The following is a 19,224-nucleotide window of genomic DNA, read 5'->3' as shown; positions in this document are numbered from 1 at the left end:
AAAAAAAAAAAAAAAAAAAAGAGAATGTCTTCTGGATGCTCTTTTAATCACTGAAGATTTGCTTTACCTTTCAAGATGCACAACCTTAATTAGCGTTTGTATAAATTCTATTTTCTTTTTGGATAATTTCTCCTCCATATTTAGGTGCATTTTGAATATATTAAAACCATGTTATAACCACAAGGAGGAAAAAACATCCCCAAATGCCTCATTAAAAAAAATACTGTTAATGTCTGTGTAATCAGTAATGAAGTAATGACAAAGGGGAGATTCAAATTCATGGGGAAATTTCCTATCTTTACCTAATTATAAATTTCAAGCATATTCCTCAATTATGTCAAGCAAAAAGTTAAGTTAGAGGAGTGAAATTTTAAGGTGAAATAGGAGAAACTACCTATCTCATTACAGCCAGGTTCTTTTAGAATCAAATGGCCATTTATGCAGTCTCATGCTTTGCCAGCATCAACAAAACCAAATTAGCCTCTCACTCCCTGCAGTCTACACAGAGACTGATGCATTCACCAGACCAGAGTTGCCTGCTGTAAATAAGAAAGCTCCATTTGGTACAACAGGAGTTCAAGAAGAGCATAATATAAGGCTTGATGATTTTACTTGGTGTGAAAAACTCCCTTGGCAGGCTTGGGTGGCTGATAAATATACTGTAGTATGCATTTGTAAAATAAAATAAAGCTTGTGGTGCTTGATGTATAATCACGTTAAGTATGAGGCACTGAATTTATTTTGAGAAACAACGATTATTACAGTGTGGTTACATGGCTTCATGTCAATGCCAGAAGTGAATTTGCTTAATGATTTGTGAATGACATTTCCTTTAGAAACACTATTTAGTCAGAAGGACCAAGTGATATAGAAATGATTTTTTTTTTTTTTTTTTTTTTCAGAAAAAAATCAGGTCTGATTTATAATCTTCTTAGGGGATAGAGCCTCTTTATATTAAGCCACTGTTTGTCAAGAATGCAGACAGGCACTGCTGGACCCTCACACTCTTTGCAGACCCACTTCCTGACAGAATGATCCTTTTTAGGCACAGAAAATATAACAGTTTCCAAAAATTCATTGATGTGCAATAATTCTAGTGAAAATATTTTTTTCCTTAAAAAAATGCCTTTGTTATCATAAATTGCTTTCCCTATTTAAGAATTTGCTTTTTCTTACAGACTAAATGAGAGACAGCAGACAATTTGGGGCTATTAGTGGAGTAGTTATGTTTTAAACCATAAATCAACACTGAATTACTTTATTACTATGCTAACAAAAATTTGGACTGAAGAACCAAAAGGTTTATTTTAATTCTGACCTTTAAGTACAAAGGAACACTAAAAATGTTCTCAACTTAAAAAAGAAGACAGTCAGGTATAGTGGTTCATGCCTATAATCACAGCACTTTGGGAGGCTGAGGCAGGCAGATCACAACGTCAGGAGTTCAAGACCTGCCTGGCCAACATGGTGAAACCCCGTCTCTTCTAAAAATACAAAAAATTAGCTGGGCATGGTGGTGGACACCTGCAATCTCAGCTACTTGGGAAGCTGAGGCAGGAGAATCACTTGAACCCGGGAGGCGGAGGTTGCAATAGGCCGAGATCGAGCCACTGCACTCCAGCCCAGGTGGCAGTGAAAAAAAAAACCAAAAAAACCCAATGGTAAAAATAATGATTACTTTTAAATACACATTTTTTTCCCCTCTAAAGATTTCATGGAATTCTGCAATTTCTTTTTCCTAGAATATGTCTTGGGGGTTTTTCAGGTTTTTTTTATTTTTTGGAATTGGAGTTTTGCTCTGTCACTCAGACTGAAGTACAGTGGCACCATCATAGCTCAGTGCAACCCCAAAGTCCTGGGCCAGGACTACTTGCATGTGCTACCACGCCTGGCTATAGTTTTGCTTTTACTATAATCTTGCTTTAGCACTGTCAAAGTGAGAAAGGTAAATCAGAATACCTGTCTGCCAGAGACCCCGAGAAGAGCAGTCAGGTCACTGAATAGGTCAAACCCATTTCAAGAGCACCTCATCTGGTGCTATGTAAATAGGAGGTGTCAGTTGGCTGGGCATGGTGGCTCCCACCTGTAATCCCAGCACTTTGGGGGGCCAAGGTGGGTGGATCACCTGAGGTCAGGAGTTGGAGACCAGCCTGGCCAACATGGTGAAACCTGTCTCTACTAAAAATACAAAAATTAGCTGGGTGTGGTGGCACATGCCTGTAATTACAGCTACTCAGGAGACTGAGGCATGAAAATCACTTGAACTCAGGAGGCAGAGGTTGCAATGAGCCAAGATAGCACAACTGCACACCGGCCTGGATGACAGAGTGAGACTCCATCTCAAAAAAAAAAAAAAAAAAGAAAGAAAAGAAGAGGTGTTATCCCAGCTTGGTGAATCATGATGTTGCTGGGCAATACTAATTCATGACACTGATGTGAATTCCTAGCAGGATGATCATTCTTTTCCTTTATAATGGGGTTGGAGAAAGTTTTTGGTGAGGACTAAATGTATGTTCAACAAATTTATTTTAACACCTCATGCTTAAAACCAAACTGTGTGTGAACCATATCTCAATCTCATAATTGACCATGCTGGTTTTTGAGAGAAGGTTTTCATTGGTGGTAAGTCTCATTCAGTGGTCTCAGTGCATTACATCTCAGTGAACTGCAATCTGCAATCCGGCTTTCTTCTTTAGGGAGTGCTCCTGACAAAGCCACCAGTGATACAAAATTCAGTCCTTTTAATGAATGACCTTCTGAAGCATCAGACACTTCTCCTTAAAACATGTTTTTCCCTTGGTTTCTGTGAAACCACACTCTCCTGGTTATCCTCTACCGCTCTGGTCGCCTGTCAGGCTCTTCCTAGGCTCTTTTCCCACTACCAATTCCTTGCATGATGGTGAGCTTCACTGCTTCCTTCCTTGGCCATCTTCTCTTTTCACTCTGCTTCCACATAACTCTCTCACGGTGATCTCATCTACTCTCATGGATTCAAAATGTTGCCTTCTAATTCTGTACCTTCAGCCCAGATCTCTCTCCCAGGATGTGCCCAAATCTCCACCAGATGTTGCCCCTTGAATGATCCTCAGGCACTGCCTATTAAACATGTTTCAAACTGACCCTACTGTCTTCTTCAGCGACCTCAGCTCTTGTCCCAAACATTTGCTAATAGATCTCTTCCTGCATGTATGTCTCCAACCCAGTGAATGTCTTCCCCTTGCTGAAGCACACCAACTGCCTGGAAGTCATCCTTGACACACCCTCCTGTTCACCCTCTCTGTCCAACACCAAAGACTCTTGATTCTGCATTCTTCACATGTATCGATTATGGCCTATTCGCCTCCACTGTGACCACCAAGGCCTTTTGTTTTTCTTTTGGCTGGTAAACCTAATCATAACCTTCCAGGGCTAGAATCACTTTAACAGCGCTCCCATAGCCTCAGCATAAAGTCCAAACTCCTAGCCAGCCATAAATGACCCTTCCTGATAGATCTGCCAGTCACTCTAACTTCACCTCCTGCTACCTGACCTCCTTATTTATTGTATTGGATTATATGAGACAAAATCGTATTGTGATTAAGAGAATAAATCTGGAATCAAAAAGATATGGAGAATTTCAGTTCTGCCGGTTAATCCCTGTGAACCTCAGTTTACTCATCTGTAAAATAGTGATAATAACATCTCATAGAATTGTTGTGGGAATTACAGGAGATAAAGCAAACATAGTACTTGTTTATTGACAAACAGTAATGTTCAATAAATGCTAGCCATTAATACAGCTATAATTGGTAGTCTTTTTTCCTCAAAGAGACAATATACTACCTGGGAATGTGGACACTTTTTCAATGAGGTATTCAACTCATCTAGCATGGTACCTGATAAATGTGTGTGGAATAAATGAATGGACTAAATAATTCTATTTCATTAAGGAGTCAGGGATAAAGTTTTAAAAGCATATTTAAGCTGAGAGTTCTTTGATCCAACTACCTCCCCAATCAAACAGAAATAATGCTAGGGAAAACAATTCATTAGCTCAATCTGCATTTACCTGGGAAAAAGAGGGACACAAGTACTGCAAAGATGTGTCCTGGCATGGCAGAAACTGAAGGAGCTCAAAAAAGGCGAGTTGAATGGAGGGATGGGTGAACGAAAAGCAGTGGGCTCTCTGGGAAGATGAAGAGGAGGCCGACAGCTCTGGGGGCCTCGACGTCTTCCATGTTTCCCTTTGCTTCCTGCTAATGGGTGAGGGTCAGTGGTTCATGGCGTTTGACAGGAATGAGACCCCTCAAAAAGAGGCCCTGCTCTTGGTGTAAGGGGCCCTTCCCTAAGCTCCATATTCCTGGGCTTACCATTCGGCCGCACGGGAGGACTTCGAACCAAAGGACTGGTTGACAAACTGGTTAGTACCATTGCTGCTGTCACCTTGTCCATGTCTAGTTCCTCTGAAGATTTCCTGTAAAACAGGAAGGGACATTGGTGACTGCTCACTCTGCATCTGCTATGGGTCACACAAGGTGCCATGCCCTGCTGCGCATTTACTCCATTAACTTATTCCCAGGAACAACTGATGTTCTGTTAGCTTTATTTTATAGAGGAGGAAGCTGAAGTCCATGAAGTTAAGTGTTTCAGTCAAAGTCATACAGTATTAGGAAGATAAGGATTCCATCATCCATACTTCATCTAACTAACAACTGTTTATTGAGAGTGTGCTGTGGGCTAGACCCTGTCCCAACCATGAGTGATATAAGGGGAACAAGAGACCAGCAAGGTTCTTGCTTTCATGGAGCGTGGAGGATGGTGGGAAGCAACACACTTATCAGTAAACAAACAAGCTAGAAGGAACAAAATCATTTCTGATAGAGACAAGTGCAATGAAGCGCATCAACAGGCTAACGTGACGATCCTTCCTGTGGGGGCTGCATCTTAGGTGGTCAGGAGATGTTTCTCTGAGGCGGTGACATCTGAGGTGAACTGTGAAGGTTGGGGGGAGTCTGTCTTGAAGGGCGGGGAAGTGCACCCCAAGCAAAGGCAGCGGCTTGTGGAAAGGCATGGCAGCAGGAATGTGTGGGAATGTTTAAAGGCTGACCTTAGAGTGTGAGAAGGGGAGAGCGGTGCAGAGCTGGTCAGATGGGGTGACCATGGAAAGTGTTTTGATTTGATTCTATGTGAAACGGGAAGTTGCTGGAAGGCATTAAGCAGGCCTAGTGAAGTAATATGATGAATATTTGTAATAGAATTACCTGAGCTGCGATATAGAGAATGGATTTTCAGAAAGGTGGAACAGAAGCAGGGAGGCCACTTAGGAGATGACTGCTAGGAGTCCAGGTGAGGAAACCGAGGGTTGGTCTAGGGTGGGGACAGTGTCAGGAGATCCAGCAGGACTGGCTGATGCACTTGGAATTGGGACATGAGCAAAAGGGAGCAAGGAAAGCTCTCAGTTGTTGGCTGGAGCACTGACTAGAGCCATTTACTGAGACGGGAGAAGCTGGAGGAGAAATACAACTAGGGGTGTTTGAAGTCCCAAGCTTTAAAACAATTTTTTAAACTACTTACTATAGAAAGAGTAGGTCATGAGAATAATGACCATGTTGTTAAAGTGAAGAGGTTGCTCTGGTTTATTAGTCTTGCCCAGTGAACTCTGAATAAAGGTTCATAAGATGGTGATCATGGTGACTGCAGTCAGCTTGTTTAAGCTTATTTCAACAAAAGTGGTAAAACTGAGAGGCAAAAGTTTGTGTCGTACAATGAAATCAAATAAATTGTACCACCTCCTGAGAGATGAACATTTTCAAATTAGAGAACAGTTGAAGAAGCCCAACAGAGGATTAATAAGCCATATCCACAAATGAATTGTCACTTTGCAAATGTGGTTTTCATTTACAGGTGTGCTGTCTAATTTGGAAAAGCAATGAACTCTTAGACATAGAAACTTCATAGCACTGCCTCACAAAACAGGAGAAAGAGAAATTCTTCAACTGGAGAAAAAACCAAATGGTTCCCAATTTTGGGAGAACTGCTCCATTAATTTCATCATGAAGTTACAAAAATTATTACAGTTTGGCTCTCTGATGTCCACCATGACACTAAATTATTAAACAAAGCTTATTCTTCCAATCCAAGGTACCAAGAGATGGAAATCTTTGAAATTTTCTTCAATAATTCTTCTCAAAGTACCTTTTGCTCTTTTTTAGCAAATTGTTCTATCAAAAGACAAATTACTTGTTTCAGAAACTGACAATTAAAATACTTCTGTAAAGCAAGCTTATGAGTGCACAATGAAATTCACTCCATACAGAAGTTTTCAAGACAACTTCATACACTTAGGGGGAAAAACATTTATTCATTTGGCATACCATTTAAAGATTATATAGTATTTACAGTTTACAAGATCCCTGTACTTAGGAGTAAAGGTAATGCCATTTTCTTACACAGACAAAGCCTCTTGAAATGGCACCTGGGAAAGAATGCAAAGCACCTTCAGGTAATTCTGAGTGTTTTGTTGGCTCAGTCTTCCCATGTCATGCTGGTCACAGGATAAATAAAGGGATAAAAAATACCTTTTTGCAAGGAGAAAAGCTTGCTATATATCCACTAATCCACGTTGGGGCTTCTCCAACTGTCTCCCCTTCCCAGAGCCCAGCTCCAGCATCACCCAGAGTGGGGCACACCTCAGCTGGCTGCTGCCCACATCTCTTCCAAGACTGAATTAGGAGGGCTGCTGACTTCTCTTCCCAATGGCCAGTCTGCTTTTATTCCCTTACTAACCAAAGGCTTAAGAACAAGGATAGGAGGCCTGTGCACCTGGTACAGGGGAATCACATGACTTGGTAAGGAGAGGGTCCCCTTGCCTCTTCCGCTGGTTCCTACAATGACTTGCTAAATAGCCTTTTTATCTCTTCTATGTCTTGGTTTCAGGGAACTTTTCACCCCTCTCTCAATCTGCTTTGTATCTTTTTTGATTTTCCACACCTAAGGTGAACATTTTGTTTTTGAGGTCTAATTGATAATTAACTCAAATACTGATTTATGTGTTTTCTTTAAATATGACAATCAATACAGAATGCCATCATTATAAAATATACATTTATTTTGCATTGTAAAAATCTACCACTACATTTCAAAATAATTATCGAGCATAATAAAGAGATTTATAATGAAGAATAAAAATGGAATAATTAGTATAATTAGAGTGTTTTTGGATTTGGATTACCTTTAAGTTTCCTGCTGGCACTGGAAATCACTAATAACAACAAAAAAGTCAAAGGAATATATCACTAATGACTCAGTTAACCTGTATTTCTCAGGGAATATTTTAATCATGCTACATGTAACATTACCAGATAATATGGCCTTGTGCTAAGTTGTGTTTTTGTTTTATCTTTGTTTAATTTCTTTTGGTACAGTACTATCTAATTACTGATTAATTGCTGTTGTAAATTCAAATCCTTATAATTAAACATGAAGAGATGATATACAAAGTAGAATTTGTTACACTTTGAGAAAACTGCTGCAAAGCCCTTCTGGTAGATTTAGAGTTGTTGAGAAAAACAAACCACTAGAGGTGATATTAAATATTCTCTCCTAATTGGAATCTGAATCTACAACTGAAAACCTTAGTAATCACATTTATTAAAGGCTTTTTTACCTTTTCAATTAATCTTGCCTCCAGCCTTACTTATTAAGGAACTTAATAATATTTGGAATTATTTAAAAATATTCGTTGAGTATTCCTTACCCAGAATGTTTGAGACCAGAAGTGTTTTGGATTTCAGATTTTTTTTTTTTTTTTTGAGATGGAGTCTTGCTCTGTCACCCAGGCTGGAGTACAATGGTGTTATCCTGCCTCACTGCAACCTCTGCCTCCTGGGTTCAAGCGATTCTTCTGCTTCAGCTTCCTGAGTTGCTAGGATTACAGGCATGCACCACCACGCTCAGCTGATTTTTGTATTTTTAGTAGAGATGGGGTTTCACCATGTTGACCTTGCTGGTTTCAAACTCCTGAACTCAGGTGATCTGCCTGCCTTAGCCTTCCAAAGTGTTGGGATTACAGGCATGAGCCACCACGCCTGGCCAGATTTCTTTGAAGTATTTGCATAAATATAATGTAAGATACTGAAAACACAAAATTGATTTATGTTTCATATATATGTTACCCACATAGCCTGAGGTAAGTTTATCTTACCCTAGGGGATGCTGAACAAATTGTGTGTTGTGTGTCTGTGTTTTGTCCGTGACTTGCCACCTGAGGTCAGGTGTAGACTTTTCCACTTGTGGTGTCATGTTGGTGCTCAAAAGTTTTGGGCTTTGGAGCACTTCAGATTTCAGATTTTGGGATGAGAGATGCTCAACCTGCAATAGAAGTATTCGATGCCACTCTATACATGATTTGTTCCTGAAGCTGACCTGGCTTCTGTAGATGAACAGGATTTCAAGTCAGGAGAACCACATCAAGGAAGGGAAGCTGGCGAGCCCTGGGCTTGTTGGGAGACCGCTCAGGGGTCCCATGTGAGGAACGTGATGCAAAGGGGGACAGAGCCTTTGCCAGACCATGGGTCTGTGTGTGCTGGAGTGAGTGGTTTGTTGTATTCCTATAAGTAAAGCAAATCCATGGATCATTCATGAGCCCAGGAGTGAGGTTATCACTCTGTATTTAAGAAATGTGTGAAAATGGAAAATATAATGGAAAAGTAGGAAATGAGAGGTAGGCTGCTCAGCTATTTTTTTGAGTAAAGTCCCAGTTCAACCTCAAAGTATTAGATTAAGAGGGACACTGCCCCTCCATGCAGAGGTACTATTCAGTCTATGTGTATGGACCTTCCTTGACTTCTGCTGTGTTCTGGAACTCTCCAGGAGAGGCAGCAACAGTAATGATGAAGAGTACAGGCTCCAGAATGAGTTAGATAATGTGGCTTCAGATCCACTCTCTGCATTACTACCTGTGTAACCCTGGGAAAATTACTTAAACTCTCTGTTTCCTTATCTATAAAAGAAGGATAAACATAGACTTGGTGAGAGGATTAAATGAGAAAAGTACATGAGCACCAGTGTGAGCCTCACCCATAGTCAGAGTTCCATGGATGTCAGCTATTATAAACCTTCCAATTCCTGACTACTCCTGCAGCGTGTGTCCCCCGTGAAGGAGGAGAGCATTAGATGACTTCACCTGCTTTTCTTGTTTAGCACCAGCAGTTGTGGGTTTTCTTTTTGTAAGGCAGGTGTATTATTCTTGATAATGAAAAAACTGCTTAACTTTGTAAGTTACTCTGTAAGAGCTGGCAAGTGACTCATGGAGAAGCAGCTGCTGGTCCCTCACTAGAGCTTTCAGTCAGTGCTTTGGCAAAGATATTGCTCATTACATAATGAGTCTTGGCCAGACTGTCCACAAATAGCCAAAGCCTAGAGTGCTTGTTTGGATTTTACGTTTCAGAGTTTATGCTTTCAATACTCATTCTTGTAGCACTATGTGCTAGGGGCTGTGCTAGGTAGGGGAATTACAGTCTTTGTGAAAATGAAGTCTGTCTTCTTTGGCTCCGGGTCTATTGGAGAACTAGACCTTAATCAAACACACACAAATAAATGTAAACTTACAAATCTGATAAATGCCAGGAAGAGTTGTATTGATTTGATGTGAACCTACCAAGGTACTCCTAGCCAGTGGGAGAACAGGGCTGAGGATGAAAGTGAGTATGGGCGTTGCCTGAGAGGACAGAAGAGCTTTTGGGCAGTGGAAGAGCCAGGGCAAGGCTTCATTTAAAAAGGAAAGGGAAGACTGAACAGGAAGTGCAGTGTGCTGGGAGGAGCAGCCCAGGGAGGGCCTTCCATGCTCTGCAAGGGCTTTGTCCTTATCTTAAAGGCCCTGGGAAGCACTGAAGTGTTTTAAGCGGAGTGGGGTTGGGAGAGGTTGGGTAAGGTTGGGGAGATGCTATCAGATTAGCTTTTCAAAAACCTCATTTTGGCTGCTGTGTGGAAAATGAGTTTCTTGGATTTGACAACCGATCTTTTATCTGAGGAATTGATTGTCTGATGACTGTGGCAGCAGGTTGCAGAATGACGTCATCTACTACACGAAGAGGTAATCAGCGCAGTGTGCAGCATCAGCGGAGGCAGCCTGGCCGGGTCTCGTGCATGGGTGGGTGTGGCTGGTCTGTCCTTGAGCGCTCAGCTATGGCCTGTATTATAAGCCCAGCTATTGTTTGTGCCGCAAGAAGCCTTTTTCTTCTTTTGAGCTACTTCGTGCCTGAATGCTGCCTGCTTGGAGGGTGCATATAAACACTGTCTCCTGTGGCTAGCTAAGGGAGAGATGCTTTACACCTTGGAGGGCCATAAAAGACATTTATTGGCAATTAAAGTGCCGTAGTAACAAATGGAAATAAAAATGAATAATATATTCCTTAGATTAGCACTAATCTAGTTCCTTAGCAACTATTGAAATCTGCTGTCTAGACTGAGTTCAGTCACTTTTAAAAACTATGATAGTCTTAAAATAAGGAATAATATCTGAAAACAAAATCTCTTTTACCGAAAAGGCTACAATAATCATCCCCAATCTTGGAATTCTGGGAAAGCTTTTACTAAGAGTGTGGAAAACCAGATTCAGTAACTATTAAATACTGCACAAAAACTTCATTTGCCTTTTAAAGAGATCTTGTGGCAAAAGTGATAAATATTAACCTTCTCCATTTAATTTTAGCTGCTATGTCTTTTAAGACTATAGGGAAGTCAGTATTCATCAAAATTGATGGAAAAAGAAAAAACAATTTAAGGGAAGATTAGAAAGCTGCTGACTGCAATAAAGTGTTCAGTGGCCTGGATCAAACAAGATGGAAAAATCAGAGCTAATACATCATACTACACGAGGCAATATACACCAGTACATCTGAAGCCATTGGTGGTGAAGGGTCATTTTAAAGAAATTGTTAATACATAATGGATACTTTTGTAAAATACAAAAAAAAAATGTCCTGTGAAAAATTTCTAATCCCCTTCCTCTTAATTTCTGTACCAGGCTCAACATGAACTATAACAAAGAGCTTGCAGACTGGCACTGGCCCGCGGTCCACACTTTGAGTAGCATGAATCTAGGTAGTTGCTTTAATTTCCATTAAACTTTGAAAAGACTCCCTCCTGTCCCTCTTTCTCCAGCTTTCTGTTCTAGCTTCATGGATTCTCTACAACTTTTCTCCGTACCCACTCTGCCCACTGGACCCTTTGTTTCATTGCAAACTGACCCTCAGATGACCTCGCCCTCTCCCCTTTTACCATACCCAGGCTCTCTTGCAGGCCACTCCTCCTTTCCACTGGAGTTGTTCATCCCTCTACCCGAGGTGAGGTCAGCTGGGGTGTCAGCCTTTCGTCTGCCTCCCTTCACCCTCATGCAGAAGCTCCTGAGTCTTTGAGGCACAGGCCATGCACTTATCTTGTTCTTCCTTTTCTATTTCAGGCACTGACCTTCCTATCATCAGCACCTCTCTTCCCTAATATTTATAAGATACTTCAGCACGTAAATTACAGCCTTTATTTTTTACCCTACCTAGAATTATGATCCTAGGAGATGTACCGAAGGCAGCCAATATCCCAACTTCATAACTGTTGTCTCCTTAACCCACCACCCCCAGCCAACATTCAGCAGAGTGCAGAGCTGGAGAGAAAAGACATTGCAGTCTGACAGGCGGCAGTTTAATTCCCAAAACCTCCATTTACTAGCTGAGTGCTTTTGGGCAAATCCTGCAGCTTCACAAAACTTCATATTCCTCATCTGTAAAATGGGAATGGCAATAATACAGACCTCAGAGGGTTTTGGAAGAATTAAATAAGATGTGTAAAATATCTGGCATATACTAAACACTCACTAGCTATTATTATCTTCCCCCCTCCTTTACCTAAAACTGTTATCTCAGTGAACCATTCTCAGGATAAACACCTGAATTTTACCTACGTAAGTACTTACATGTGAAATAACATGAAATCTTGGATTTCCGTGCATATACTGCAGCCTCCCACACCCCCTTCCTCAAAAGTGTGAGTTGGGGATGATTACATGAAGTAAGATGGACAAAATGCTGACAACTGTTGAAGCCAGGGGATGGGTACTGAGGGAATCATTAGACCATTCTCTCTACATCTGTGTATATTTGAAACTTCCATAATACGAATTAAAACAAGAACGCAGTATGAGCACCCACCTGGATTTCGGCAGTCACCTGCCATTGCTCCATCTCACTCTCCCTCCCCTTTTCTGTTTAGCTCCACTCTCCATCACTGCATCTGTGCCTCCATCTCCCAGGGACAGCCAGTCCTTGGATTTCTCCTTTCCTCCCAGGCAGCAGAGCTAGTACTTCTGACCTAGAATGGCTTTCTGCTGGCTACTGCTTTCCTCCAGCCAGGTCCCCTGGTGGCTCCGCGGGGTGCTCCCCTCACCAGCATCACTGAATCTCTGGCCTAGCTAGCCTTCTGCTCCACTGGCCCAGAAGAACCAAGCCGTGGCTGAATCCTACCGGCTGCTCTCTACTGTCCCACCCCAGGGCAGTCAGTGCTGATGGGAAACAGCGAACGACTCTGCTAGTCGGGCCCATCCTCGGCACATATCCTACCTGCGCTTGGCCTCAGCAGGACCTTCACCCGCCCTCACTCACCACACCTGCCCGCTTCTAGCCAGGATTCTGCCATATCTTCACCTCTCTCTGCAAGGCTCAGCTCCTGCCAACCCAAGCAGCAGGTGGCCTTTCCTCCAAGAGTATAGAGAGAATTGAGACCTCTAGGCACAGCCTTTGTCACACTCTGCCTTTCTTACCTTCTTGCTTCAGTCTCACAGGGAGGTTAGCGTGGCATTTTGCTCTTTGAAGCCACTGCCTCCACCTGTGCTGTCTATCCTCCTCGCTCCTATTCCCGCTGGCCCTTCTCTATTAACAGCCTTCTGTTTTCTCCCGACTTACAAGTAGGGGACCAAACAGGACTGGACAGAGAGGTCGGAAAGAAATGAGGAGAGGAATCAAGTGATGACAGATACAAGAGGGAAGACAATTTCAGGAAGAACAGGTTAACAGCATTAAATGATACAGAGAGATCAAGCCAGATCAGGACAGACAGGGAATTTAACTTGATTCCCTTGAAATTAGCAGCAAGGAAGTAGGTGGAGATTTTAGCAGGAGTGGAAGCAGACTGCTGTGGGTTGTGGGGTGGATGGAAACTGGGAGGTGAGAAATTAGAGGCAGTCATTGTAGAGGACTCTTTAAAGATCTTGGCCATGAAGGGAAGGGAAACGTGGTTCTTTGAAGCTAGAGTGTTTTCCTGTTTGTTCTTCAGATGAAAGGAACTCTAGCATATTTAAATGCTGATAGGGAGGAGCTGGTAGGGATGAAGAGGTTGAAGATACAGGAGAGAGGGGGTGAGACATGGGCAAGGTCTTTACTGGGGCACCATGATGAGGGTCCTGGGCTCCAATGGAAGTAGCTTTAGACAAAATGAGGAGCAATCCCCCTTCTACCTGGAGTGAGGAGAACAAAGACAGGCTGGGTGCAAGCACGCTTATAGGTATGGGGCTGGGAAAGTCAATGCTTCTTTCTGGAGGTCTCTCCTCAGAAGCAGGTAAGTTTCTCTGTGGAGAGTGGAGAGGACTTTGCAGTGCTGAAGGTGTGGAATTTCTGGACGCTGGGAAACAAAATGGAGCAGGACGCCAAAAGTTTGTCAAGCAGCAACCGAGGCTCAGCTGAGGATGGAAAGCTTAATCCTGTCATGATGGTCACCGGAGAGGGGGTCTGATGGCTGTTCCAGAAGCCTGGGGTGGGAGTGTGAGGGGGGGCTCCTGTGCTAGCACTAGGCTGGGCTTTGCGAGGCAGGTTCAGTAAGTAAGAGCACGGAGAGTGCAAAGTTTTGGACAGAGAGCCATAGGTTTTAGGCTGGACTGGGCAATGTGTGAAGGCTGGAGGGAATACATGGGGACAAATGGCGAGAAACCAGAGATCTTGATGGGGTCAAAATCAGGTGAAGACATAAAGGAGGGGACAAGCTGGAAGACCAGGAGGTTCTGAGTAGGAGAGAGATATTGGAGATGGAGATTTTCTATGTGGGAGAATTCCGAGAGATGGCAGAGTCCAAGCTATGGCCGTGGGAGTAGAGGGCAGAGGCAGGGTAGAGGTGAAAATCGCTGGGCCGGGAATGGCAAGGCTGAGGTCATCCAGGATGATGGCAGCATTGAGGAGAGGAAAATTGTAGCCAGGTGGCTCAAGGCTTCCATAAAGGGCAAATGACTAGGATGTCAGCAGAGTCAAAGAAGTGAGAGGTGGAAAAAGCCTTAAAGCAGCAGAGGCTTCACATGAGAGCGGAGGGCAATGGCTTGGTAACAGCAACGGGGACGCAGAAATTCATTCTTGGGAGGCTCCCCACTGCCCTCGCATGGGACTTAAACTCCTGTGCAGGAAACACCTGGCCTTCTCTGCTTTGGGTCTCCCTGGCTCTTCATCCATTTTCTCACAAGTCCTCTGAGGGACAACTCTTCCAACTCGAGACAATTCTCTAAGATGACTTGTCTCCATACCTCTCTGTATCTGTGAATGAGCTGTGCCCTCTGCTCAGAACAAGCTTTCTTCTCTTCCCGGACTGGCCTACTTCTACTCACCCTCTGTGCTAAGCTCCATCCTGCTCCTGGAAGCCGCCTTCCACCTGCTGAGCACCAGGGGCACTGACTGCTGTGTTGTTGTTAGACTGCCTATGCTCCCTCCTCCTCCCCACTACAAAGATCAGGGCTCAGTCTTGCATCTTTTTATTCCCAGCTTCTAGCACAGACCCTTGCTTAGGGTAAGTTTTGTTTTTGTTGTTTGTTGAGGCAGGGTCTTGCTCTGTCACTCAGCCTGGAGTGCAGTGCTGCAATCATGGTTCACTGTAGCTTCCACTTCCAGGGCTCAAGTGATCCTTCTGCCTCAGCCTCCTGAGTAGCTGGGACTACTGGCACACGCCACCACATTTAAAAAAAATGTTTGTAGAGATGGGGTCTCACTATGTTGCCCAGGCTGGTCTCAAACTCCTGGACTCAAGTGATCCTCCTGCCTTGGCCTCCCAAAGTGCTGGAATTACAGGTATGAGCCACTGCACCCAGCCTTGTGGTAAGTTCATATTGAAGGTTTTGTGGACAAATTAGCATTAAGTAAGTATGGTGACAGTCCCGGAGGAGTGGCGGGGGGAAGCACAGAACACGTATCTGAAAAACTTCTACAGGTGTCCTCTGCTTACTCTCTCTCATCTTGTTAGACCTGGTGATTTATTTCCTCAAAATTCAAGTATTAAATGAATCATTCATATGATTTTTCTTTTTACTGGCCCTAAAAATTGCTGGCCTATCTAGGCAAAATGGATTTTGTTCTAGTGTCTGTGATAATTCTATATTCACAAACGCTCACAGACACATCAGTGAACTCTAGAATGTCAGTAATAACATTATTAAATAATAAGTTTCAAATCCCCTGAAAACAATTCTGTGTGATTAGCTGGACTTCTTGATGTGAGCAGGCTGCAAAGCACAGCTCAGGGAGGCATCTCAAACATTCCTTGATGGCCTTTTTGCTTTGTAGGTTTAATGCTTTTGATTGCAGCCAACATGTTCTCCCAGGAGTCACATGGCCAGTCTTAAACTAACACAAAGGCCTCGGTGTGCATGTGAGCCCTGTGATATTGTGAAACAGGTATTTTGTCTTCCTCCATCCATGTCTCCTGGTATACAGCTCCGAAAGTCCTTGGAATCTCCCATGACAGGTGTCTTTTTGTTTGCTAATGAGATGACTGGTAGCTGGCAGATTCTAGGTCACTTCTGGATGGTGCAGGTCACAGGAACAACCAAGGCAGGATTAGAGGGTTGGGGCTTTCAGGCAACGTCCCCTACTCCAACCTCAGGGGGGAGGGGCAGGGAAAGGGCTGAAGGTTAAATTGGTTACCAATGGCCAGTGATTTAATCAACCATGCCTACATAACAAAGCCCCCATAAAAACCCAAAAGGACAGGGTTCAGATCGCTTCCAGACAGCGAGACATGTGGAGGTTCCCAGGGGGTGGTGCTCCCAGGAAGGGCAGGGAAACACTGCAGCCCTTCCCCACACGCTGTACCCTACACATCTCCTCATCTGTATCCTTTGAAATAACCTTCACAGTAAATCGGTAAATAGAAGTAAGTTTCTCTGAGTTCTGTGAGGAGCTCTAGCAAATTAATCAAACCCAAGGAGTGTGTCCTGGGAACCCTGATTTATAGCCAGTGCGTCAGAAGCGCAGTAAAACCACCTGGGGCTTGAGATTGGCATCACAAGTGAGGAATTCTTGTGGGACTGACACTTCTTCAGGTAGACAGTGTCAGATTTGAATTGAATTAGAGGACACCCCCCGCTCCCTGAAGAACTGGTTGCTTGCTTGATATATGGGGAAAACTTCCACACATCTGGTGTGAAGCGTGTTGTGGGAATGCAGTGGGAGAGCTGAGTGTTTACTCTTGAATTCTCAGAGCTCCCTTCTGGGACTGCCATTGAGGTTGCATATGATAAAAAAAAAAAAGACTAGAGGGAATACAGCAAATTCCTGAATTTCTTTCGATAGGGTGTGTTTTGTGTGCCTCTGTGTACGGGTGTGTTATATCTCCGTGTCTATGTCTGTGTGGGTTGGTGTGCTGGGTGTGTGTCTGGGTCTTGTGTGTATGTGTATCTTGGTCCTTTGTGTGTGTATGTGTGTCTGTCTCTGTGTTTGTGTCCATATGGGTTTATGTCCTGGGCATATGTCTCTATCTGTGTGACTAGCTATGTGTGTATGGGTCCTGTGTGTGTGTGTGTATACCTCTGTTTGTGTCTATGTGGGTTGGTGTTGTGTGTGTGTGTGTATACCTGTGTTTGTGTCTATGTGGGTTGGTGTCCTGTGTGTGTCTGTGTGTGTGTCTGGGTCCTGTGTATATCTGTGCATGTATCTCTCTCTCTCTCTCTCTCTCTCTGTGTGTGTGTGTGTGTGTGTGTGTGTGTGTGTGTGTGTGTGTGTGTATCAGCCTCTATGTCTGTGTGGGTCATTGCCCCCAGACCCTGTCTTCTGCCCGGGGCAGCCAACCTCTTTCTTCTAGCTCTGTGTGATGGCAAAGTCCTTGCTTGCTTCTCTGCCCCCCACTATGTGTGGGCCTGCTACTCAGATTAAAAAAGGCTGTCCAACTCTCAAAGGGCTCTTGATTGTCTGAGGAAGCTGCTGGCTGGGCTGCATTTGACTGGGCTGCTGTCTGTCCAGGCTGTCAACCAGTCACTCCTGGAGTCCTGGGGAGCACCTCATCTGGCAGAGCCTGCCCTTTGTGCAGGGGTGGCAGGACCCAGGCTAATGGGGTTGAAGTGCCCTGTGTCATTTGGGGAGTCTGCAGGTTAAGAGTCCACCTGATAAATGTCACGGTTATTCTCAAGAAGAAAACTAATCAAAATTACACCTCTCACTCTTACATTTGTGTCCACTTTGGGTCATTCCAGGCTTACTGATGGGGTTAATTATGTTACTGCTTGGAGGCCTCAAATCCACTTAAGCCCCAATAATGTGAAGAACTTCCAGCTACATTTTCATGGTGATAACAGTTATTTCATAAGGGCAGTTGGGAGAAAACAAATCTAGTGTTTTCTTGTTTGACAGTGCAAGAAAAATAAGGTGATTTTTTCCCTAGTTGTTTTTCTTTATTTTTTTAGAAAAAAAAAAAAAAAAGATTTAAAAAGACCACAATTTCTTATTTCTGCTGCTTCTCTTACTTGAAATAGTAACACTATTATGTTGGCAACTGACTGAAACATGGGCTAAAGTGACAGTTATAGCTATTTTACCTTTTTGTTTTTTCAAACAGAGAAGACTCATATCATTCCCATCACAGCCACCCCTATTGGGCTCTCGAGGAGCAGGTGGGGATGTGTCTCCCCGCAGAGAGCAGCTGTGGAGCCATCTCTGCCTGGGTGCTGCAAAGGCAGTGGAACCTGGGCTCTGGGTGACAGCCTTGCCCTTCAGGAGCAGCTGCTCTACTTGGCCAGAGAAATGAAAGACTTAAGTCAAGTGGGCTAATTTGCTCACATGCTTTAGGCTGAGAGTTATTTCGAATTTTTCGTTAAAACTTTAAATCTTGGTTTATTTCACCTTCAGCCTGCCTGGGACCTGCCTGCAGATTTCAGCCACTTCTGGATACACCTGGGAGAGGGCCGATACCTCCACGGTCTTATACTGTGAGGAGGGGGACAAACCGATGAACGATGTAGACTGAATTGATCCCATTTTAAGCTGCTTAAGGTCCAGATTTGGTTTCAAAGAGAAAAAAACTGTCATTTTTTTTAAAAAAACCCTGCATCTTCTTTCACCTAATAGCTAATATTTACTGAATATTCATGACACGTATACACTATTTTAAACTGCCACTGTGGGTTGATGTCATTCCCCATTTTACAAATGTGGAGACTTTGGAACTGTCTAACAGTACTTGGCCAGTCAGCTGGACCTGTCCTCTTCAGAGGCACAATGGGTTCTTTATACCACACACTACAGCTGTTTGCATGACCATCCCTATCACTTTGTTTTTAATTTAAGACAAATATGTGGCTGGGCGCAGTGGCGCATGCCTATAATCCCAGCACTTTGGGAGGCCGAGGTGAGTGGATCATGAGGTTAGGAGATTGAGACCATCCTGGCTAACATGGTGAAACTTTGTCTCTACTAAACATACCAAAAAAAAAAAAAAAAAAAAAATTAGCCAGGTGTGGTGGCATGTGCTTGTAGTCCCAGCTACTTGGGAGGTTGAGGCAGGAGAATCGCTTGAACCTGGGAGGCGGAGGTTGCAGTGAGCCGAGATAGTGCCACTGCACTCCAGCGTGGGCAACAAGAGGAAAATGCTGTCTCAAAAAAAAAAAAAAAAGAAAGAAAAACATGTAATTTCCTGAATTTCCTGTAATTGAAACATATATGTGAGCTAAGTGCAATTCCTTTTAGGTCACACATTTAATGTTTCTCTTATTCTATTTAAAATTATGTTATAATGAAAATAATTTCCTTTATATATAGGGGTGGGTCCACATTAGTGAGAACAGAATATATAGATTAAACTATAGACCTACTACTCATTTAAAAAAGAGTGTTTTGCTTTCTAAAGGATCTCTGTGGGTTTTCTTTAAATAGTATTCTTATATCTAAAAGCTTTTGAATAATTAAATTTCAATTCAACTCATATACTCATAATCTCTACACTGATACCTGTTTT

At 43.2% G+C, this 19,224-nt stretch overlaps 1 protein-coding gene across 4 annotated transcripts in view; it reads right to left on the bottom strand.

Moving 5' to 3' along the window:
• ZNF704 (zinc finger protein 704) overlaps nt 1-19,224 on the bottom strand; it is a 238,340-nt gene that overhangs the window by 52,255 nt on the left and 166,861 nt on the right. For all 4 annotated transcript variants that reach the window (XR_001822999.2, XR_001823000.2, XR_005198974.1 and 1 more), the window contains exon 3: nt 4,350-4,453. Coding sequence is in view for 1 of the 4 variants with exons in the window: in XM_017521858.2 (XP_017377347.1) it covers nt 4,350-4,453 (104 nt within the window). In the remaining 3 variants the exon portion in view is untranslated. The remainder of the gene's footprint in view (nt 1-4,349; nt 4,454-19,224) is intronic.

Source organism: Cebus imitator, unplaced genomic scaffold (assembly GCF_001604975.1).
Source record: "Cebus imitator isolate Cc_AM_T3 unplaced genomic scaffold, Cebus_imitator-1.0 Scaffold22, whole genome shotgun sequence".
In the NCBI taxonomy this organism is placed as follows: domain Eukaryota; kingdom Metazoa; phylum Chordata; class Mammalia; order Primates; family Cebidae; genus Cebus; species Cebus imitator.
The sequence above is the reverse complement of the archived record's forward strand: the minus strand, read 5'-3'. Positions and strand labels throughout refer to the sequence as shown.